We start from the raw sequence: 24,152 nt of genomic DNA, 5'->3' as shown, positions 1-24,152 counted from the left end.
GCAGCTGTGAAACAGGCCCCCCCCCCCGTAGGGCAGACAAAATTCGATGATGCAACTATTGGAGCTTAGAGAAGCAGAGGATTCAGTAGTCAAGGGCAAGTGAGCCTACTTGTCTGAGTGTCTAATGTTTATAGCTGCCTCTTGTACTATGAGATCATTGTGATTGGAGAGAATGTGAACAGAACAGCCCCTCTACAAAATGGTTAGTCAAAATTTTGATCTGTCAAATCAGCCCAATTTACTGTTTGGTCAGCTTAACATTCTTCATTCGCACAGCCACTGCAAACCAAAAGGACGACAAGACTCAAAGTTCAAATTCATTCTCAAAACAGATTTATATTTATGAGAAGATAATAAAAAAATACATTGTACACAGGCTTCCAGAAAGACAAAGTTATACTGCAAAGAGGACGTCCAAGGAGGCCGCAGGCTGGACAGAAGAAATTTTAGTGCAAATAGAAAGACGGCTGCTTAGTGCTGAGAGACCTCAGGTTTGTTAAATATGAACTGTCTCTGTTACCCACAGCCTTAAACATTCAGCTATCAATAGATGGAATGTAGTTGGTGAAGCCCGATTAGTGGCTCTGGGTAAGATACAGTTTTGAGACTTGAATAAAGGAGGCCAAGCGTAGTGCACACGGAGTACACAGCAAAAGGATCAAACAAGAGACAGAACATTTCCTGCCTGAAAGGGGAAACCCACTAAAGTAATTCTGACCCAAAAAAACTTCAGCTATTTTAGAATCATCACTAGTGTTAACACTTTAGATAGACTGTCAGTGAGAACATACACATTTAGACAATCCCAGAAAAATGGTGGTCTAGATCTCTCCTTCTAGGGTGGAACTACAAGTTCTAGCATGCCATGCTGCCTGACAAAGCATGCATGTCGAAGTAGTTCTGCAACAGGTGGAGAGAAAAGAGCAAACCATGAAGGAACCCAAACTTTGACTCAAACAATTTGTATGCGTTAAAAAAAAAAAAAAAAAAAAAAATAATATATAACTCTAAACAGAAATTGTGACAAAAAAAAAAAAAAAAAAAAAAAAAAAAAATATATATAAGTATGAAAACCCAAAATGTATTTGGAGTTTACCATCATGTCTCACTGTACAGTTTTCCTAAGCAATTTTTTGTGAATCTGTTGCAACATTTACCTGGAGATCCTGCCTGTAACAGCACTTCCTATAGCAACCTAATAATGCTAAGCTGCTGTCTCGCAATTAGAAGCTTAAGCAGCCCAAATAGCTGAAGGAGCGCAGGCTCACAATCAGGTTTATCAAATAGGTGGCCAAATGGCCAACTGAAGGACCTCGTACAACAGGCTGACAACTCTGCTGTGAATTGCAAGGCAGTGACTCAGCGTCATCGTCTGAAACAGAAAATGCTGGAATTGGCAGATCTCCAGGTTATAAAATGTTGACAGATTCAAAGAATAAAAATATTTGCTTAAGAAACGGTTTACAGTGAGGCCTGCTGCCAAACATTGAAAAAGTAAATTTAGTGTTCAAATACACTTTAAGATACCCAAACTGACTGAAAAAGGTTTAAAAATATAAAAACTTGAAACTGAAATTGGGACCAAATACAAAATTTCACAAACCTTTAACCTTCTAGTTTAATCCGACCCATTACATAGCTCCCATTGTGTTTTTTTAACCCACCTAAAACGACAAACATTTTTGGGTGGACTTGCCAAGCAGGCAACCGATTAACAGTTAGTCTCATGTTACCAAGTGCTTAAAATCTGGACATGAAGCCGAACCGATGCCCAACCTCTCCCTTGCACCTCCCATATATATTTTACCCCTTTCATATTTCACCACGTTACCATCTGGGATCAGACTGTTAACTTTGCTCTGGTGTCTGTGTTTCATACCAAGAAGAATATAGAACAAGCATTACAAACAAACGTTGAATACGTGGATACAATGACAAGGCAGCAGATTGCAAAAGGCTTTTGACGAAACACTTGCTCTTTTGCTCCAGGTCTAACGCTGGCGTTGCCCTTGTCATATTTCTCAGAGTAGCAATCTCAGGGCTGGACATAGAAGGGCTAATAGGCAAACCTCCTATCCTGGGGGTAGCCCAGCTTGTCCAGGCTAGGGTTAATGGCATACTGGACCATTGGAGGAGGACCGCACATCAATATCAGAACATCATCCCCGGGAGGTGGCATGAAGGTCTTGATCATGTCCTCATTTACGAATCCCTGGCTGTAATCCCATTCTGAAACAAAAAGCAATAGCAGTGATGTTACACTTAAGACTTGGTCACCAATCTAAAAAGATTACCGGTAAAAGCACAGAAAAAAAAAACAAGTATTTTAAAATTATAACTTGCAGTGTTTTCCCTTTTTTTATTCATTTGCAATGTGTCTGAACTAGAAAATGTAACTAAGAGTCGTCAATTCCCATCACAGCCCCTTACCTCCTTGCATATCAAAGCCATCGCTTACGGCCTTTGCTGGCCCAGTATGTACACACACACACACGCTTTCTCATTAAAGTGAAATTCTGACAAATTTAGTTTGGGTGATTCATTCAAGCAAACCAACCAAACAGGGGACATCAATTCACAAGATTAAGACCTTCAACCTCTTACTGCAGTCACAGTAAAAAGTAGAACACTACCAATGTTTTCTCTGGTTTTGGACAGAGAGCGATAAGGGTCTGATTGACATATGGAATAGAGCTTGTGCCACCCCTGGACCTGGTATATTAATTACGGAAAGCATAACATTCCGTTTCCACTGAATAGGGTTATTCTTATATTCCAAATGCCAGTCTCAAATCAGTTGGGGACACACACACACGGTCAAAAGGTAATTGCAGACCCAAAAAATGTGTATTAGATCTATAAAAGTGTAATTAGGCAACCTTGCAGAGGTGGAGATCTAGCTGAACAACATGGAAGACATTAAATATCACCAAGGTAATAGGTCAGTAGTAGTAATACAGGATTCTGAGGTTAGTAGTAATGCAGAGTGTAGGGGTCAGTAGTAACGCAGAGTTCAATGGTAAGTGACAGGGAGTGCATGGGTCAAAAAGGTATGCAATATACAGGGCAGGGGTCAGGAGTAAATAATGCAGAGTTCAGATGAGATGAAGGCTTCTTACTCTCAGGAGCGCGGTCCAGCGTGTACCATAATTTGAAGCGGGAGCTGTAATTGACCTGGATTTCCTCTAATTCATTACGCAACAGGATATCCTTCTCCGTCTGCAATACAACACAAAAACTTAGTCACAGACAGCAATAAAAAAAAAAAAAAAAAAAAAAAATTTTTAGAAGGGTCAGCGCTCCTACCAAAGCCAAAAATAGCACAAACTCAGCAATCATAATGGGAACTATAATGACCCACCAAACTTCCTGTGCCAATACGACTTTCTAAAATTTAGAAGACAGGTCTCTTCATAAGTCACCAGGGGCCATTGTGGAAAATAAATGTGGGTGTGTTTATATTATGAATGCTTTCAGGAAGTCATACATTGCACAGGGCTTGGGGTTCCCCACTGCCAGCTAGTCACTTATGGAGGCCCAAATCATGTACTTTACAAACCTGGTTAGCAAAGAGCAGATAGCACACTGTAGGGTCAGCTTTGTCTTTCATGATGGCACGGATGAGCTGTAGCATTGGGGTTATTCCTGAGAAAAGAAAGGGAATTGAGACATCAGAGAGAACTGGAAAAAGAAAAAAGGAGAAGTAAAAAGGAAATGTCAAAGAATGGAAAGTAAAAAGGGGGTCAGAGAAGTGAAAAAAAGAGGGGAGTCATAAGAGGAAAGAGATGAGGGCCAATAAGAAATGGAGAGAACAGGGAAGGTGGCAGTAAGATGAGGGGATGACCAGAGCAGAGGATGGTCAGACGAGAGGACGGGGTAGTCAGAAAAACCTTTACATAGAAATGAGCTCACAGCACTGAATAAAAAGCACAGGTCTAGTGTAAAAAAAAAAAAAAAATTTAAAGCCACCACACAAAAAACAAAACCCATAATTGGTTGTTAGTTTCAATGGGACTTTAATACAATATAGTTAAGGTACTGCATGTAAACCCCCTGATCGTGAGTGTACCTGTTCCCCCAGCGATCATTCCCAGGTGTTTTGCCTTCTTCGTAACTGGTGCAGATTTCTTGTCCGCTCGGATCTGGAAACTTCCTGAAAAATGTCAAAATGTATCATTTTATAAAAAGTGATCAGCAAGCCCAGATAGAAAGTTTGACAAAATCTTACATGACAGCTAAGCTATATAAAAATGTATAGTCTGCAATAAGGGATTTTTAGGGACACAGGCTACTGTATATATGTCTACTGTATATATGTCTACTGTATATATAAAAAAAAAAAAAAAAAAAAAAAAAAAGGGGGAGAAAGAAGAAACCCTTTGACAAAAAGGAGCAATGAAACGTGTATTACCTTTCTCTCCATAGGTCAGAAGACCACTGGGTCCGCGGAAGTCAATGGTGTCCCCTATTTGCAACGACTCCAAATACTGTGACATTTTACCTCCATCAGGGAATTTGGGGTGGACATTTTTGAAGTAAATCTGGAATATAAAAAGAACCTCATTTATAGGTTCACACACGCATTTTACAAATTGAAAGTCATTGTTACAGGAAGGAAGGAAGGAAGGAAGGAAGGAAGGAAGGAAGGAAGGAAGGAAGGAAGGGTATACGATAAGAATATTAAACCTATGCATGAGAACAGGTAACCACCCCCTTTCTCTAATTTAAAATCTTCCTGCCAATATGCATTTTCAGTTATTGCCTATGGTGATCCAGAAGCATATATTGCTCTTGCAAGAGCTTGATCAATGATCCGATTTTCAGGTGTCATTTTATCTATAAATGAAGGGATTATATTTGTGAGGATGTGGTTTGTAACACTTTACTTGAAGATGCTGCTGGTGAATAAACCCCTTGTGATGATCCAGAAGCAGCAGAAAGCTTTTCTGGAATGAGAACTCTGGAGGAAAAAAGCGACTTACACTTTCATTATAGTCCATCATTTAATTCCATAATGTATTTGTCTTTTGAAAATAAAATTCTCACAATAGTTGCAAGTTTCAGCTTTGCGCTCAGCAGAAATTGCACTGTAAAAAAGGTTTCCAAACTCTAGATGTTGGTCTCCTGTTTACTGAGAGGAGGAAAACCATCATCCCAACTGTAGGAGGTACAGTTTGACCGAATGTAGGCATACTAAAGTGGAGCCTTTCCCTTGCAGTGCCCCCTAGTGGCAGAAATGCATATTTCTCCTTTGAGAATTAGAGACGTACAGCGTTACTTGAATTGAATTCCAGGATTTTCTTGTCTTTAGCTGAGGAAACTTACAATAGAGGACTTTGCGTAAGGACTCAAATCTTCAAAAGGTTTTAAACAAAGACCGCTTTGAAGAGAAAAGGAGGGAAAAAAAAAAATTCCCAGTTTTTTATTTATTTATTTTTTTTAACAGGCCTACCCATCTCTACTTCCAGGACAGCCCATGAGAGACATGGAGCTCTACCCACCAGGGCAGGTGACACTTTGCCAAGAGGACTTGAAAAGGAGATCCTCCATGTGCCTCACTCAGTTTACTCGAGAACCTCATGAACACAAAACACAGCAAACACATAATAACCATAATAGATAAAAACAGGGGGGGGGGGGGGGAGAATCCGGCTGCACTGGAAGACTAATGAAAATAGAGTTACTGGAAAGTCTGATTTTCCCCAAGTCATCTTCCTGGACAACTCATGAGACAATATGCAAGAGCTTACTGGGTTAGGGAGGGATGACTTGTTAACAAGTCCAGCCGCTAATGCTTCATAAAAGTAGACAGACAACCAAGCTGCAGCTTTACATCTGGTCAGGCATGGCACTGGCTCTTTGTGCACACAAACTGACAGAAAGGGAGGTCTGATTGATAGTGCCTGTAGCTCACCGACTCTGCATGCTGAAGCTATTAGAAATGTTTTTTTTTTTTTTCAAAGTTAACCATCTGATTGAAGTCTCTTCCAAAGGGTCATAGGGAGAGCCTTGTCCTTCAGAGTGCCAAACCTAGGTCCGAGCTATTCTGAAAAAAGACTGCAGAATGGATTGAATAGTTGGAGAGATACTGTGGTGCTCTTGTATCCAAGTGTTCAAAAAGTTTGGAAATGTTTTTATCGATCGCCAACATGCTTGTAACTGTTCAATAGGGTGCCGATTTCTTGGTCTGTGAAACCCTTATGCCATGTATACACGGGCGGACTTTTCGGCATCAAAGGTCTGACGGTCTTTCGAATGAACGGACTTGCCTACACACGATCACATCAAAGTCCGACAGATTCGTACGTGATGACGTACGACCGGACTAAAATAAGGAAGTTGATAGCCAGTAGCCAATAGCTGCCCTAGCGTCGGTTTTCGTCCGTCAGACTAGCATACAGACGAGTGGATTTAGCGACCAGACTTGAATCCGTTGGAAAGATTTGAAACGTTCCAAATCCAAAGTCAGTCTGATTTTCGACCGAAAAAGTCTGCTGCAGGTCCGATTAAGCCCACACATGATCGGATTGTCCGACGGATTCGTCCCGTCGGACCAGTCCAGTCGAAAAGTCCGCTCATGTGTACACGGCATTAGATTTCAAAAGCTGTTCCTAGCAGAAATCATGCTGCTAGCTTCAGGGAGACAACTCTGGGATGTAGAACTGGTGCATCTTGAAAACAGCCACACCACATGATTTCAGAGTCCTGTATTTCACCTGAAGTTATTTGTGGGTTTTTCTTTGCAGTTGTGGCTGAAATTTTAGTTGGTCTACCTGACTGTGGTTTGGTTTCAACAGAACTCCTCATTTTCCACTTCTTGATTAGAGTTTGAACGCTGCTGATTGCCATTCAATTCCTTGGATATCTTTTTATAACCCTTTCCTGTTTTATACAGTTCAACTACTTTTTGCCACAGATCCTTTGACAAACCTTTTGCTTTCCCCATGACTCACTGGATGAGAGAAAATATTACACACACACACACACACACACACACACACACACACACACACACACACACAGATCACAGGTGAGGATGTTACCTTTAATAGCCATTCAAACCTGTCAACTTGTGTGCATGTTATCAGGCCAAAATCACCAGGGTATGTAAACTTTTGATCAGAGTCATTTGAGTAGTTTCTGTTGTGATTACAATTTCAAAAGAGTAAAACACAGTTGATTAATAAATGGCTTCAAACACTAGCCATGAGTGAAAGAAATGTTTGTTTTATCATTCATATTCTTTGAAAAATGGCCAAGAAATCAAATTCTGCCAGGGTATGTAAACTTATGAACACACTAAGGAAATCCGAGTCCCCTTCAAAATGTACTGCTGATCTTGGGACCAGATTGCCTCTTGCCCAAGAGGAAATCTTCCACTATACTCTTCAACGCTGACTTTGTGCCCACCTGCTTGTTTATATGTCAGTCGTTATATTGTCAGAGAACCTGAAGATGGTGGCCTCTGACATTCTCAAAAGACTGCCAGTGCTGTTCACAGCCATAAGTTCCCTCCTGTTTGTGGAGGCTCTGGTTTGGACCACTGACCCTGGGCCATGAGGTCCCCCAGATGAGCTCCCTAACCCCAGGAGCTTGAGTCTGGTCATCCTCAAAAAAAGGCTAACCCTGTGCGAAATGAACCCGGGATCTTCACCACCAGAGGAAAGGTCTCACCCTGATCGGAACCCAAACCAGGCAGTCTACAGAGTCTCTGGAGTCATCCCAAATCCTCAGCAGGAATAATTGAAGAGGTTCTGGTGCAAGCGTGTCCAGGGCACAGCTAGGATGCATGAAGTCGTGATGCCCACAACTGCCAGGTCTGATTTTTCTAAATTTATATGCCAACCCAGGCTGCAGTGTCAGTCCTGGGTGACCTGAATGTCCACAAAGAGCTGATCCCTATCAGAAGCGAATGAGATTGTCCAGGAAGGGTACTATAGATGTTTTTCTAGGTGCAATGGAGCCAATGCTTTCCCCAAAACCTTTGCCGAACTCCTGACTCCCATCTCCACTGCCATTCACAAAAACTTTAAAACTCGGGTTGATCGGGACATGCAGGTATGTGTTCCTCAGATCCAGAGTAGCCATAAAATACTCCAGCTGCAGAATTCACCAAACCAAAAAACATGGAGTCCATGCAAAACTTTGTATTTTATGGCCCTGTTGAGGTCTGAGATTCAATCAGGCGCAATTTGAGGGCTTCCTCACTAAGATGTGGGAATAAAATCTCTGCTCCAGAACTGGCACCAAGACATTCTGATTGAATAATTCACCTACAAAGACATAAGGCTTTGGCCTTAAAAGGGTCCCTGGGAAGTCTTGTGACCAAGTAGGTTGAAGGCAGGTGGGATAAAAACTCCAGTCTGGGGGGGGGGGGGGGGCGCATGGCCAGCCGTTGTACCGAGCAGACGTGCGAGACAGGAGCTCCTACATTACGGACACACTGCGTGAATAGCAGCTTCCAGCAGCCCTGTCAGGATCTCTGAGTGGTCCCCTGTGTCTCCCAGCCTCTCGGGGTACCACCTGGTGCGGTTGGAGCGGCAATCTTTCCTAGACCATCCCTCTGAGTGATAGGCCGCAGCTCCGGACTATTCTCGTGGAGCAGCGGCCATACCGACATCGCCTCCTGGGGTCTCTGGCTCTCCTGCGGCCATCTCCCTCCGTACAAGCCGTTCGGCTGTTCAGCATAGCACCCGCGGACGGCGATCCACGAGATACCGCTCCTGTATTGTCCGGAATCAACATCAGAACAGGTGAGAGGCGGCCATCTTGCTGCACCCAGGCACACATCAGCAGCCTCCCTAGCTCTCCTGAGCCAGATAGACGCCCTGCCACACACCAGGAATACCCCACCATACAGAGCAAGACTCTGATCAAAGATCACAGGGGCCCCATCAACATCATTAGCGCTGATGGCAGCAGAGACCTTGTCCCTCTAGCCACGTGCAGCAGCCATCTTGCTTCACCCGACAGCAGAGATACTGGGGCTTTTCTATTCCCCCTGCATCTGGATTGCCTAATACAAATTCAGTAGCACCACCCAGCATATCTGCTTGCAAGATATAGCCCTTATCAAAGTATCTCCTTTATCTCTGCCTCAGGAAGTGCAGTTCTCAATAACATTCACAGGAGCAGCGGCCATATTGCTACACCCCATCAATATTTGTCTGCTTCCCCTGAATCCTTTTCTGGTGTACTTGATCCCTGCACTGACAGGGCTTCATAGCCCCCTCATCTGCCTATTTGTACCCCCTCAGCAGGGTGGAAGTTCATCACTACCCTTAACATAAGCAGAAGGGGATAAAATAAGCTAAGGCGGAGGTGTGGCCTACAAATGGCGCTAAACAGACATGTTTGAGAAGAACTTCGTCCATCCTTCTCCCCCACCTTACACCAATTCAATATCCCATGCCTCTGGCTTACGCCCAGAATCCCTCTCGGCCCATATTACTGTCATCCCCAAACCCGACAAGGACCCCACCCTCTGTGGTAGTTATAGGCCCATCTCTCTTAAATATAGACACCAAACTTTACGTCAAAGTTATAGCAAATAGGTTACTCCCTTTACTTCCCAGGTGGGTATCTGCAGACCAAACAGGTTTTATACGCAACAGGGAAGCCAGAGATAACTCCCTACGTTCCCCATCTCTGATTCACCACGTTCGCAAATATTCCCAGCCCACCCTCCTCCTCTCAACAGATGTTGACAGAGGAAATTGAGTACTGTCCGTGATACTTTTTTTATTTGCACTAACATACAATTTTTCAGGACAAGCTTTCGGGGTATGTCCCCTTCTTTAAGGTCCAAGCAGTACTGATTCACAAATTTTTAAGCAGAATGTTAAAGAAGAAAGAAAAAAAAAAAAAAAAAAAAGAGAAAACCAAACACATACAAATCAATGGTAATAAAGATAGCAGCAGAGTTAGTGAGATAAGACAGAGGGAGAGCTAGGGGGGGAATGCAGGGGGGGGGGGGGGATACTAATCACAGAGCGGTCGTAAAACTTTAGCATAATGTGTAAGGAAACCAATATCTAAATTCAGGCCATTATTCTTCGTGTCAAAAAGAAGTATCATTCTTAGTTCAAAAGTTTTCCTTTCCTGGATGGTTCTGAAATTCCCTTTAAGAACTAAGACATTGAGGTCTTCTATAGTGTGGTCTCACTAACTCTGCTGCTATCTTTATTACCATTGATTTGTATGTGTTTGGTTTTCTCTTTTTTTTTTTTTTCTTCTTCTTTAACATTCTGCTTAAAAATTTGTGAATCAGTACTGCTTGGACCTTGAAGAAGGGGACATACCCCGAAAGCTTGTCCTGAAAAATTGTATGTTAGTGCAAATAAAAAAAGTATCACGGACAGTACTCAATTTCCTCTGTCACAATTGCACTAATACGGCTACAATCAAATCAAGTATAACAGATGCTGAAAAAGCATTCGATAGGGTGGACTGGGAATATCTCAAGACGACTCTCCGTTACTTTGGCCTAGGCCCCAAGATGTATCACCACATCTCTTCCTTGTATTCCAACCCATGGGCACAAATTCATATAAATGGACCCCTTTACCCTACACAATGGAACCAGACAAGGTTGCCCCCTTTCTCCACTCCTTTTTGCCATTTCCCTGGAACCCTTTCTGGCCACAATTAGACATAACGATAGTATACACGGCATCCGACTAGGAAATAGATACCATAAATATGCAGCTTATGCTGATGACATTTTATTTTTTATCCAACAACCATGCATCTCACTCCCAAACTTAATGTCAGCTTTTTCTGGATTTCCAAACATTATCCAGCTTTAAAAATTGTATGTGTTGGTATTCCGCGCTAAGGACAGGCTCTTAACCGAACTGCAGCCCCCCAAAAAAAGAAAGCACCGAGGTGCAATCCAAATGCTGTAATCTCTGAGAAAATAGGGGATTGGCGCTGTTCACTTGATAAAATATTAAATAAACTCACCACAGGGGAAAAGGATGCACTACAGATCTAAGTTAATGAATCAAACGCAATGGAACAAAATATACTTCAGTGTGTATGGATAAATATCCACACTAAAAATATCAATAAAAAATAAATAAAATGAGTGATCAATCTGGTGTACAAGAATGACACAAAATCCGAGAAGACAATAAAACATGTAAGTGAATTGTGCCCTAAAAAGACACAATATTAAAGTGGAGTCCCACCCAAAAGTGGAACTTCCACTCATCAGATTCCTCCCCCCCTCCGGTGACACAGTTGGCACCTTTCAGGGGGGAGGGGAGTACAGATACCTGTATATTACACACACTTCCGGCATAGATAGCCGCAGAATCTGCGGTTATTTACGCCACTTCCTGCTCCCTCCCCGCTGCCTGCTGGGAAACCACGGGTCCCAGAGGCAGCAGGGACCATCCATATTGCGCTGCGTGACTCGCGCATGCGCAGTAGGGAACCGGGAAGTGAAGCCGCACGGCTTCACTTCCTGATTCCCTTACCGAAGATGGAGGCGGCAGCACCCAAGGACGGAGAGACGGTTCAGCCTCGGGTGCCGACATCGCGGGCGCCCTGGACAGGTAAGTGTCCATGTTTTAAAAGTCAGCAGCTGCAGTATTTGTAGCTGCTGACTTTAAAAAAAAAAAAATAAAAATTTCGGCGGCGCTCCGCTTTAACCACTCAAATTATGTGAAGCTGGATAGTAATCAAATGGAAGTGAAAACAAGCTAAAACATATACATTAAGTGTGCATTAAAAATGTGGTGATCAAAAAATGAATAAAAATATAAAAAATATTTTTTGAAAAAAATCCCTTTGAAAGAAATAATTTTCTTCTTTAAAAAGAAAATGTTAAATACTAGCACAATAATCTCCGATTCAAAAAAGTGTCCGTGCATACACAAAAATTGCTAAAAAAATGCTAAATATATTAAGAAATGTCCAGTGTGTATAAAAAGTTCTTTGTGCACAAATCTGGTATATCTTCAATTGGTTCCTGGTGTGTCCGTTCAGAAACACTATATGTACCGTCCTGTGTGGAGCCCCCTCTAGTGTCCCCACTCACCGGAACGCCCAACCCCTGCAGGGGTAATAGGCATGTAGACTTAGGTCCGATGATCCAAGCGGTCAGTGTCCCCTTCAGCACCTCCTTTTCACTTGTGTCACCAGAGTGCTCTGAAATGGCATCCACCAGGACAGAGTACCATATACTGGGAGAAGAGAAGAGCCTCGTAGTGTAAATCCAGATAAAAAAACTTCATTCAGTATAGGTTTACATTAAAACAAAGTAAAACTGAAAAACTAAGATCTGACAGCTCTCCGCCGGCTGGCTCCACACCAGAAGCCACAGACAGTGCAGTGGTAGCGGCGTGCGTTCCACGGCCATCTACCGAAACCGGAAGTAAATGACAAAAACAGAGGTAAAAGGACGTATGCGTACCAAATGGCCACGTCTTACGCGTTTCATCATCAAGACGCCATCTGAGGCGCGGCCATCTTGGTACACCATACGTCTATAAGTACTACACGGAGGCGCCGCGAAAGCCAATCAGGGAGCGATATGTGACAGGCACATACGCCTAGCATTAAAAATGGGTGGACCGCTGTGGTAAGAGGAAAAACATAACCATCATAGCAGTCTGACACTCCCTGGTGGTAGTTCATAATATTGTAATCCACGCTAAATGAAAAAAAGGAAAAAAAAGAAGAGCGCCTCCGTGTGTAACATTAACCAATTACAGGCATTTCAACACGCATATCTGTACAATGCTTGCAATGAGAAAAATTAAAAATGGAGGATTGAATAATAAGATAGGAGGAAAAAAATCAGTATTCAAAGAGTCTATCATGAGGAAGATTAATTGTAACTGACCTCATGCAAAAATATGTAAAAAATGTATGAATAAATAAAAATAAAAATGAAGATAATAATTTTTGTTAAAAATAAATTTGTTAAAAATACCAGTTTTTATTTTTAACAAAAATGATCATTTTCATTTTTATTTCTATTATTTTTATTTATTCATACATTTTTTACATATTTTTGCATGAGGTCAGTTACAATTAATCTTCCTCATGATAGACTCTTTGAATACTGATTTTTCCTCCTATCTTATTATTCAATCCTCCATTTTTAACACGTTTTAATTTTTAATTTAATTTTTCTCATTGCAAGCATTGTACAGATATGCGTGTTGAAATGCCTGTAATTGGTTAATGTTACACACGAAGGCGCTCCTCTTTTTTTTTTTTTCCATTTAGCGTGGATTACAATATTATGAACTACCACCAGGGGGTGTCAGACTGCTATGATGGTTATGTTTTTCCTCTTACCACAGCGGTCCACCCATTTTTAATGCTGGGCGTATGTGCCTGTCACATATCGCTCCCTGATTGGCTTTCGCGGCGCCTCCGTGTAGTACTTATAGACGTATGGTGTACCAAGATGGCCGCGCCTCAGATGACGTCTTGATGACGAAACGCGTAAGCGTGGCCATTTGGTACACATACATCCTTTTACCTCTGTTTTTTGTCATTTACTTCCGGTTTCGGTAGACGGCTGTGGAACGCACGCCGCTACCACTGCACTGTCTGCGGCTTCTGGTGTGGAGCCAGCAGGCGGAGAGCTGTCAGATCTTAGTTTTTCAGTTTTACTTTCAGTTTTAATGTAAACCTATACTGAATAAAGTTTTATCTGGATTTACAATATGAGGCTCTTCTCTTCTCCCTGTATATGGTACTCTGTCCTGGTGGATGCTATTTGAGAGCACTCTGGTGACACAAGTGAAAAGGAGGTGCTGAAGGGGACACTGACCGCTTGGATCATCGGACCTAAGTCTACATGCCTATTACCCCTGCAGGGGTTGGGCGTTCCGGTGAGTGGGGACACTAGAGGGGGCTCCACACAGGACGGTACATATAGTGTTTCTGAACGGACACAACAGGAACCAATTGTAGATATACCAGATTTGTGCACAAAGAACTTTTTATACACACTGGACATTTCTCAATATATTTAGCATTTTTTTGGGCAATTTTTGTGTATGCACGGACACTTTTTTTGAATCAGAGATTATTGTGCTAGTATTTAGTAACATTTTCTTTTTAAAGAAGAAAATTATTTTTTCTTTCAAAGGGATTTTTTTCAAAAAATATTTTTTATATTTTTATTTATTCATTTTTTGATCACATTTTTAATGCACACTTAATGTATATTTTTTTTAGCTTGTTTTCACTTCCATTTGATCACTATCCAGCTTCACATAATTTGAGTGGTTAATATTGTTTCTTTTTAGGGCACAATTCACTTACACGTTTTATTAATTGTCTTCTCGGATTTTGTGCCATTCTTGTACACCAGATTGATCACATACACACATTATATATATATATATATATTTTTCACACTTGTTTTACTCTGAGCAGTTTGCACACGTATTGATATTTTTAGTGTGGATATTTATCCATACACACTGAAGTATATTTTGTTCCATTGCGTTTGATTCATTCACTTAGATCTGTAGTGCATCCTTTTCCCCTGTGGTGAGAGTTTGTTTATTTAATATTTTATCAAGTGAACAGCGCCAATCCCCTATTTTCTCAGAGATTACAGCTTTAAAATTAATCTAACCAAATCCGAAATACTAAAATGTTAATATCCCCCAATCAGTAGCCGACCAATTGAGGCCTCTTTTTCCCTTCCGTTGGGAATGCAAAAGTATGAAATACCTTGGTATACACCTTACCCCCAGTCTCCACTCCCTCTTCAAACACAATTACATTCCCCTCCTGAACAGTATTAAAATAGATCTTCGAAAATGGTCCACCCTATCGCATTCCTGGCTAGGCAAAGTTATTATTAAGATGAATATTCTGCTCCGGATTCTTTTCATCTTCCAAATGATTCCCATGGGTGTCCCCCTAGAGGATTTTTTACCCTTCAGACCATGATCGCCTGTTTCATTTGGAGAGATGGCCACCCTAGAGTTTCCAGAGCGGTACTTTTCCGCTCCAAACGCACTGGGGGGTTAGCACTCCCAAACCTCAAAGCTTATTATCATGCTGTAATATTGTCACGCATCACAGACTGGAAATACACCTATACCTCTAAAATATGGGTCCAGTTAGTATATACTCTTTGCGGCTCAGAGCTTTCAATGACCCCTTGGATACCACGTTCCTCCTGGAACCTCTCTCAAAACACCTCGCCCCTCACCACATCCTCCCTAGATGTCTGGGATGGCCTACATAAGAAATATTCCTGGTCGTATGATTCTCCTCTAATGCCACAACTACATCAGAATTATTTTCTTCCAATCTCCATGGATCCAGGCTTTCAATCATGGGCACCAGAGGGCCCCCTCTTACTACACCATATCCTCCGTTCGAATAACCTCAAACCTCTTTCGGAAATCTTAGGCCCCAAACCCAACTCTTTCATGGATAAATGGAGATACAACCAAATTAATCTATACTATACTCCTTTTACTTCAGTATCTAATGTTACTGTTGATCCTGGACCATTTATTTTATGACTATATGTCATTGGGTGTACAAGTGTCCAATTACCTTGATTCTCTGACTGTTTATATAATGACGCTTTTCGTGTTGTTCATACCTTTTATGTTCTTGCATAATTGTTCTTACTAAATAAAAAGATATTACACACAAAAAAAAAAAAAAAACTCCAGTCTTTAACCTCTTGACTATACTTTATACTCCCCACTGGGAGTATAAAGTCATCAGAAATTGCTGAGCCGCTGAGGAGGTAAAGATACACCCCCCCCCTGCTTTTTCCCCCTTACGTCTGCTTCAATGCTTCTTCCAGCTACACCAGACCTTTTAAAAATTTTTGCAGGCAACCTCTACATAGGTATGTGGCTTTATAAAATGGTAGCGCTGCATTTACCAGACCTTTCCATGTTGTAGGGAAAGGGATGTGGATTTCTTCCAATGCAACAAGATTGCCTTACGGGTGTAAAATATATGCTCAGTAGCATTCTATGTGCTACTGTGTTGGCTAGGGCCTCCACCAAACCCAACAGACACCGGAATAGACGGGGGGGGGGGGGGACCAAAAGAGTCAGTGTCCTTAATAACTTAAGCAATTCAAAAGTGTTGAATTCATTGACATTGCCAAAAAATGTGTAAAATCCGATGGGGGCAAAAAAAAAAAAAAAAAAATGCATGTCGAAATTGCAAGTACCGAAATGGGTACAAGTTTGGAAGGGCATACTTGGTCATGAAGTTGTCTGCCCAGACTATGGAGGTTTATTTAGTAAAACTGGAGTGTGCAAAATCTGGTGCAGTTCTGCAGAGAAACCAATCAGTTTTTGTCAAAGCTTAATTTACCAAGTTAGAAGATGATTGGCTACCATATACAGCTGCACCAGATTTTGCACTCTCCAGTTTTAGTAAATCAACCCCTATAGCTCCAACAATTTTCACCCCTTTATTGGCCCATATGGCCAGGTTCGGAAGCTTGAGTAAGTGGGGTAGTTGCAGATTCAGCTAAAGTGGAGAACTAGGCAATACATATGTACCCCTTATAGCATATTTTCAGGGATTGCCCCCATGCTCTCATGGTCAGTTTCATGGTACCAGTAATGAAATGTGCTGCTTGGGGATTTCTAAAAAGTATATGTCAAACCCTCTTAAGAGCCTGTCAGGGCAGCAACCAGCACCGTGGCTGCATCCTCTTCCCCCAGTAACCACCTGCAGGCAAAGACCATTTCTCCAGCCAAGAAGAACTTATTGAAGTCAGGCAGTGCCAGGCTGCCCTGACTCGGGGTTCCTGCAGTACCCGGAGTACGATTCTAGGGTGCAAGGATGACCAGATAAAGGAGCGGACTAACCCATTAAGTATTTTAAATTAGTCAAAACCCTCAGTAAAATCGATGCACTGGTTATGACTGTCTACTCACATTTCCAGTCCGTTGGGAACAACCCCTTCCAACTTGCTCAACGAAAGTGGATGGTGCTGTTCCCGAACTGAGGGTTGGGAGGAGGCCTCAGAAGTCAGTTTTCAGGATATAAATCAGTAAGAAAAAAAAAAAAAAAAAAAAAAAGTTTTATACAATTTAAGTTTATACACCTGCTAAATTAGCCCGTATGGAATTTCACCCTGCTGCAGATTGTCCTCACTGTGGTTCTATGGGAGCTTACCTTGCACACATGTTCTGGACTTGCTCTACCATGTCAACTTATTGGAAGGATAGATTTTCTTTTTTGATAGTGCTCTCCATATACCTGTACCCCAGACTCAAGATGTAGGACTGTTGGGTATTCTGAATGACTTTGTACATCGGACACACGCTTGAACCCCAATTCATAGGTTACCGTTTTATGCCAAAAAGTTATTTTTAATGTGAAAAAATGCTGCCGCACCCTCAGTACAGCAACTTTATCGTATAGTAAATAAAGACCTACCCGTTTTTCAAGCCAATTTGTAAGGGTCAGGCTTGCCCTAATAAGTTCTTCAAAATCTGGCAGCCATGGCTTGATATAGCGGATTCCTTCTGGAAGGACGTTCCGCCATCTCAACAATCATAACTCTACAAATGTGACAATACACCTACTCTGTTGGTTTGTTGCTACCATGCTATGAGCTTCTTGGCTCTCCTGCCCAATGGTGAGGAGGGGGGGGGGGGGGGGGGGGGGTTATGAGTGTTGTATGATTGATCTTGGTTCTCTATAGAGTACATAGAACAAAAAAAGGGAATCTTCTGGGCTCTGCAGTCCAATAATGACATTCCTGGTAAGTATATGTTCTATTATCCCCTGTTGAAAAGGTATCTGAGCTACATAAAACTGCCGTTTAGTTGCCTTTGTAGGCTTGTTGGTTGCCTTATGCATAATTTTGTAATGCTTGTAATTTTTTTGTGTAATAAAAAAAAAAAAAAAAAAAAAAAAGGAAAAAGAAAACCTTTCCAAAAATAAACACATTTTGAAGAACAGGGTATCCATACTGGGGTAGGGCTGCAACTAACGATTATTTTCATAAATCGATTAGTTGGCCAATTATTGTTTCGATTAAATCGATTAATAACCTTTAAAAAAAAAAGTGTGGTGTATAATTTAATTTAGTTATTATTTAAAGTTTTAAAAAAAGGCAATTTATTCTTAACCACTTCAGCCCCGGAAGGATTTACCCCCTTCCTGACCAGAGCACTTTACAATTTGGCACTGCGTCGCTTTAACTGCTAATTGCGCGGTCATGCAATGCTGTACCCAAACAAAATTTGCGTCCTTTTCTTCCCACAAATAGAGCTTTCTTTTGATGGTATTTGATCACCTCTGCAGTTTTTATTTTTTGTGCTATAAACGGAAAAAGACCGAAAATTTTGAAAAAAAAAAAAAAAAGAAAAAAAAATGATATTTTCTACTTTTTGTTATAAAAAAAAAAATCCAATAAACTAAATTTTAGTCATACATTTAGGCCAAAATGCATTCGGCCACATGTCTTTGGTAAAAAAAATGTCAATAAGCATATATTTATTGGTTTGCGCAAAAGTTATAGCGTCTACAAACTAGGGTACATTTTCTGGAATTTACACAGCTTTTAGTTTATGACTGCCTATGTCATTTCTTGAGGTACTAAAATGGCAGGGCAGTACAAAACCCCCCCAAATGACCCCATTTTGGAAAGTAGACACCCCAAGGAAATTGCTGAGAGGCATGTTGAGCCCATTGAATATTTATTATTTTTGTCCCAAGTGATTGAATGACAAAAAAAAAAAAATTCACAAAAAGTTGTCACTAAATGATATATTGCTCACACAGGCCATGGGCATATGTGGAATTGCACCCCAAAATACATTCTGCTGATTCTCCTGAGTATGGGGATACCACATGTGTGGGACTTTTTGGGAGCCTAGCCACGTACGGGGCCCCGAAAACCAAGCACCGCCTTCAGGATTTCTAAGGGCATAAAGTTTTGATTTCACTCCTCACTACCCATCACAGTTTTGAAGGCCATAAAATGCCCAGGTGGCACAAACCCCCCCAAATGACCCCATTTTGGAAAGTAGACACCCCAAGCTATTAGCCGAGAGGCATGTTGAGTCCATGGAATATTTTATATTTTGACACAAGTTGCGGGAAAATGACAATTTTTTTTTTTTTTTTGCACAAAGTTGTCACTAAATGATATATTGCTCAAACATGCCATGGGCATATGTGGAATTACACCCCAAAATACATTCTGCTGCTTCTCCTGAGTACGGGGATACCACATGTGTGGGACTTTTTGGGAGTCTAGCTTCATACGGGGCCCCGAAATCCAATCACAGCCTTCAGGATTTCTAAGGACGTAAATTTTTGATTTTACTCCTTACTACCTATCACAGTTTCGAAGGCCATAAAATGTCAAGATAGCACAAAACCCCCCAAAATGACCCCATTTTGGAAAGTAGACACCCAAGCTATTTGCTGAGAGGCATGGTGAATATTTTTCAGGTCTCATTTGTTTTTGAAAATGAAGACAGACAAGAAAAATGTATTTTTTTTTCTTTTTTTAATTTTCAAAAGTTTGACAAAAAGTGAGGTCTGCAAAATACTCACTATACCTCTCAGCAAATAGCTTGGGGTGTCCATTTTCCAAAATGGGGTCATTTGGGGGGGGGGGTTGCCATCTGGGCATTCCATGGCCTCCGAAACTGTGATAGGCAGTGAAGAGTGAAATCAAAAATTTACGCCCTTAGAAAGCCTGAAGGCGGTGCTTGGTTTTCGGGGTCCCGTACGCGGGCTAGGCTCCCAAAAAGTCCTAAACATGTGGTATCCCCGTACTCAGGAGAAGCAACAGAATGTATTTTGGGGTGTAATTTCACATATTCCCATGGCATGTTTGAGCAATATATAATTTAGTGACAACTTTGTGCAAGAAAAAAAAAAAAAAAAAAAATTGTCTTTTTCCCGCAACTTCTGTCACAATATAAAATATTCCATGGACTCGACATGCCTCTCAGCAAATAGCTTGGGGTGTCTACTTTCCAAAATGGGGTCAATTGGGGGGGTTTGAACTGTCCTGGCATTTTATGTACAACATTTAGAAGCTTATGTCACACATCACCCACTGTTCTAACCACTTGAAGACAAAGCCCTTTCTGACACTTTGTTTACATGAAAAAAATATTTTTTTGCAAGAAAATTACTTTGAACCCCCAAACATTATATATTTTTTTAAAGCAAATGCCCTACAGATTAAAATGGTGGGCGTTTCATTTTTCTTTTTTTCACACAGTATTTGCGCATCGATTTTTCAAACGCATTTTTTTGGGAAAAAACACACTTTAAATTTTAATGCACTAAAACACACTATATTGCCCAAATGTTTGATGAAATAAAAAAAAGATGATCTTAGGCCGAGTACATGGATACCAAACATGACATGCTTTAAAAATTGCAGTGGCAACAAACTAAATACATTTTTAAAAGCCTTTAAAAGCCTTTATAGGTTACCACTTTAGATTTACAGAGGAGGTCTACTGCTAAAATTACTGCCCTCGATCTGACCTTCGTGGTGATACCTCACATGCATGATGCAATTGCTGTTGACATTTGACGCCAGACCGACGCTTGCGTTCGCCTTTGCGCGAAAGCAGGGGGGGACAGGGGTGCTTTTTTTTTTTTGTTTTTTTATCTTATTTTTACACTGTTCCTTTCATTTTTTTTAATCATTTTTATTGGCAAATCAGGGAATGTAAATATCCTCTATGATAGCAATAGGTAGTGACAGGTACTCTTTTTTGAAAAAATTGGGGTCTATTAGACCCTAGATCTCTCCTCTGCCCTCAAAGCATCTGACCACACCAAGATCGGTGTGATAAAATTCTTTCCCAATGGCGCTGTTTACATCCGGCAAAATCTAAATCATGAAATGCTCGTAGCTTCCGGTTTCTTAGGCCATAGAGATGTTTGGAGCCATTCTGGTCTCTGATCAGCTCTATGGGTCAGCTGGCTGAATCACTGGCTGCATTCTCAGGTTCCCTGTTGGGACAGGAGAGCCAGAGAAAAACATGGAAGACAGTTGGGGGGGGGGCATTCCCTCCCACTGCTTGTAAAAGCAGTCTAGAGCCTAATTAGCCACTAGGATTGCTTTTACATGAAAGCCGACCGCTGGCTGAAAAGAATGATACCCAGATGATACCTAAACCTGCAGGCATCATTCTGGTATAACCACTCAAAGTCCAGCAACATACCAGTATGTTGCTGGTCCTTGTTGGGCATATATTGTAAACTTTTTTTTCATGCAGCCTGTGGGCTGAACGAAAAAAAAAAAAAAAAAAAAAATTGATCGGTGGGTATGCCCACCATTAGAATACCTCCCTTCATCCACCCACTTCTAATGATGGGCATACATGCACAGTTTATATATGCCGAAGCATGGGGGCATCCTCCCGCAAAAGGCAGGAGCAAATCGCTCCTCCACCCACTACTGCCCCCACGCTTCGGCATATATGCTGAAGTATGTAACTGTGGTGGTGAAATCACCTCCGACAGCGCTGGAGTCACGGCTTTATGTATCGTGGGAGCAAACGCTGTTGCTGTCAAGATAAATAAATCCGTGCTGCAGCTGAATGGCGTACCTGAAAACAAAAAAAAAAAAAAAAAAAAAAAAAAAAAAAAAAAAAAGGTTAAAACACAGTAAAACTATAAAAAAGTTACATACCTGAAAAGCAAACATGATAAAACATAATAAAACATTGCAGAATAGAATACAGTAAAAAAAGAGCAGAACAATAGAGAGAAAATAGAGAGAGAGCACAATAAAACGACAACTATTTTTGTTTTTTTTATTTTATTTTTTTTTGTGCATTTTTTTTCACTTTTTTTTTTTTTTTTTTAATAACTGTAACGGTTCCAGGTTTGGGTCTCTCAATGCGATGGTATCTTGGGAGACCCTGTGAAAGTGTGTCCTAGTCTGTGCAATGCTGTACCCTACGCTAAAACTCAACTAGTGTATGGTAGCACTCAAAACATTCACCAATGCAAAGACCAGGATTGCCAGGACAAGAGGGACAATAATACCGGGTGTCACGCCTAAATCCGCGCTTTCTGCAGACACATTTTCTTTGGGGGGGCTCGTTGGGTAGGGGTACTCTGGAGGACATAAGGAAAATGCCTCTCATGCAGCCGGCTTACTGCATTTGGTTGGGGAAGGTGAGGTAGAGCACCGTCTGGATACAGAAGGGCTCTGACGATCTCTTCCTGGAATTTAAGGAAGGATCCAGTCCATCCTGAAGCTCTGTATAGCACATGAGCGTTCAGCAAAGCCAATTGAAATAAGTATACAGACATTTTTTGTACCAGCGTCTGGCCTTACGGGCAATTAGGTACGGCGCCAACAACTGGTCGTTGAGGTCCACCCCTCCCATATTTTGGTTACATTCCTGGACACAGAGGGGTTTCTCCACAACACCAGTCGCCGTAGCAATTTGGACCGTCGTGTCTGCATGAAGGTAGGTAAGAACGAAAACATTCTTATTGTCCCTCCACTTCATAGCGAGCAAATTATTACACTGCAAGCAGGCTCTCTATCCCAGCCTAAGACGGGAATCTACAAGCCGCTGGGGAAAGCCCCGGCGATTAGGTCGCACGGTGCCACATGCTCCAATTTGATGATCAAAAAGGTGACTAAAAAGTGGCATGCTCGTGTAATAATTGTCCACATATAAATGGTACCCCTTTCCGAATAAGGGTGACACCAGTCCCACACTATCTTGCCAGCGCTTCCTATGTAGTCAGGGCAGTTTGTCGGCTCTACGTGACTATCTTTGCCCTGGTAAACCATAAAACTACATGTATAGCCTGTGGCCCTGTCACAGAGCTTATACATCTTGACCCCGTATCTGGCACGCTTGCTGGGAAGGTACTGTTTGAATGACAAGCGGCCAGAAAATTTAATCAGGGACTCATTAACGCAGACAACTTGATGGAGGAGTAAACAAGTCTGCAAAACGTTGGTTGAAGTGGTTTACGAGGGGCCGAATTTTGTAGAGCCGAATCGTATTCAGGGTCTCCACGAGGACGAGAGAGTTCATTGTCGTTGAAGTGCATGAACCGCAAAATCTGCTCGTATCGTGCCCTGGCCATGGAAGCAGAGAACACGGGCATATGGTAAATTGGGTCAGTGGACCAATATGACCGCAACTCACTCTTTATTTATGCCCATGTTGAGGGAAAGGCCCAGAAAGAGCTTAAATTCGGAAACCGTAATTGGTTTCCAATCTCTTGACCAGCGTATAAATTGCTTTGGTCCACAATAGATCTATAGAGATCTTCGGTGAAAAACAGCGAATAAAAATCCAGTGGCGTAAAATCAACTGTTTACACCTGAATTCCAGGTTGGCCAGTGAATGGGGGCAGTACGGGTGCTGCAGAAGTGGTGGGTACCCAATTCGGATTGGCGAATTCAGCAGGAAGGGCACTATGGGCACGACGGGCCTGTGTTCGTCTTCTTGGTAGCAGTGGGACACTACTAGTGCTTGCCACCTCACCAGCTTGAACTGCACTTATGGGACTCACCACGTGATACTGCAGTGCTGGATGTACGACCAGGGTGTACTAGGCCGCTGGTGCTTGCCAGTTCACCAGAAGGAATAGCAGCGCTAGTACTTCTCTGCTCCATACGAGGGACCTGCGGTTCTTGCACTTCAAGGACAGAAGAAGAAGATTGGGGTCTGGTACGCCTGACCTTAGCAGGGACCACAACTCCGTCGTCAGAGCTATCCGTCGTGGAGCCGCTGTCCTCTACAGGATCGTATTCTGAGCCTGAATCTGACAGATGAGTGACTTCCTCTTCACTATCTGTCATGCTCAGAAACGTGTAGGCCTCTTCACTAGTGTACCTTCGATTTGCCATTTTGGGCTCTAAGTTTAGGGGTACACTAGTGAGACTCACAGGCAAAAAAGCTCCTGGCTGTCAGCGACTGATTCAAAATGCTACCAAAAAACTGTTAGCGATCGCAGGGATCAGGCCTGACTCTGCGAACGCTGCAGTTATGTGTGCTTAGTGTTTTGTAAGTGACAGTTATCTGCACACTGCACTTGGGTGAGCTGGGCCGAGGGACAAAACGCAGGTGCTAGCAGGTATCTGGGCTGATCCCGCTAACACTGCGTTTTTTTTGGGGGACCCTAAACTGCTGGGGAGTATAGATCTGATCGGATCAGAT

The 24,152-nt window shown here is 41.9% G+C and overlaps 1 protein-coding gene across 1 annotated transcript in view; it reads right to left on the bottom strand.

Moving 5' to 3' along the window:
* Positions 1-310: 310 nt before the first annotated feature.
* The window catches only part of CYB5R3 (cytochrome b5 reductase 3), a 63,949-nt gene continuing 40,107 nt past the window's right edge, over positions 311-24,152 (bottom strand). Inside the window, exons 5-9 of the mRNA XM_073621701.1 lie at positions 4,412-4,541; positions 4,070-4,153; positions 3,560-3,645; positions 3,120-3,219; positions 311-2,229 (exon numbers count right to left, since the gene is read on the bottom strand). Of these exons, the coding sequence (XP_073477802.1) occupies positions 2,057-2,229; positions 3,120-3,219; positions 3,560-3,645; positions 4,070-4,153; positions 4,412-4,541 (573 nt within the window). The 3' untranslated portion in view covers positions 311-2,056. The remainder of the gene's footprint in view (positions 2,230-3,119; positions 3,220-3,559; positions 3,646-4,069; positions 4,154-4,411; positions 4,542-24,152) is intronic.

The sequence above is a fragment of the Aquarana catesbeiana genome, linkage group LG03 (assembly GCF_042186555.1).
Source record: "Aquarana catesbeiana isolate 2022-GZ linkage group LG03, ASM4218655v1, whole genome shotgun sequence".
Taxonomy (NCBI): domain Eukaryota; kingdom Metazoa; phylum Chordata; class Amphibia; order Anura; family Ranidae; genus Aquarana; species Aquarana catesbeiana.
Note: the sequence above shows the minus strand (reverse complement) of the source record. Positions and strands in the feature narration are given on the sequence as shown.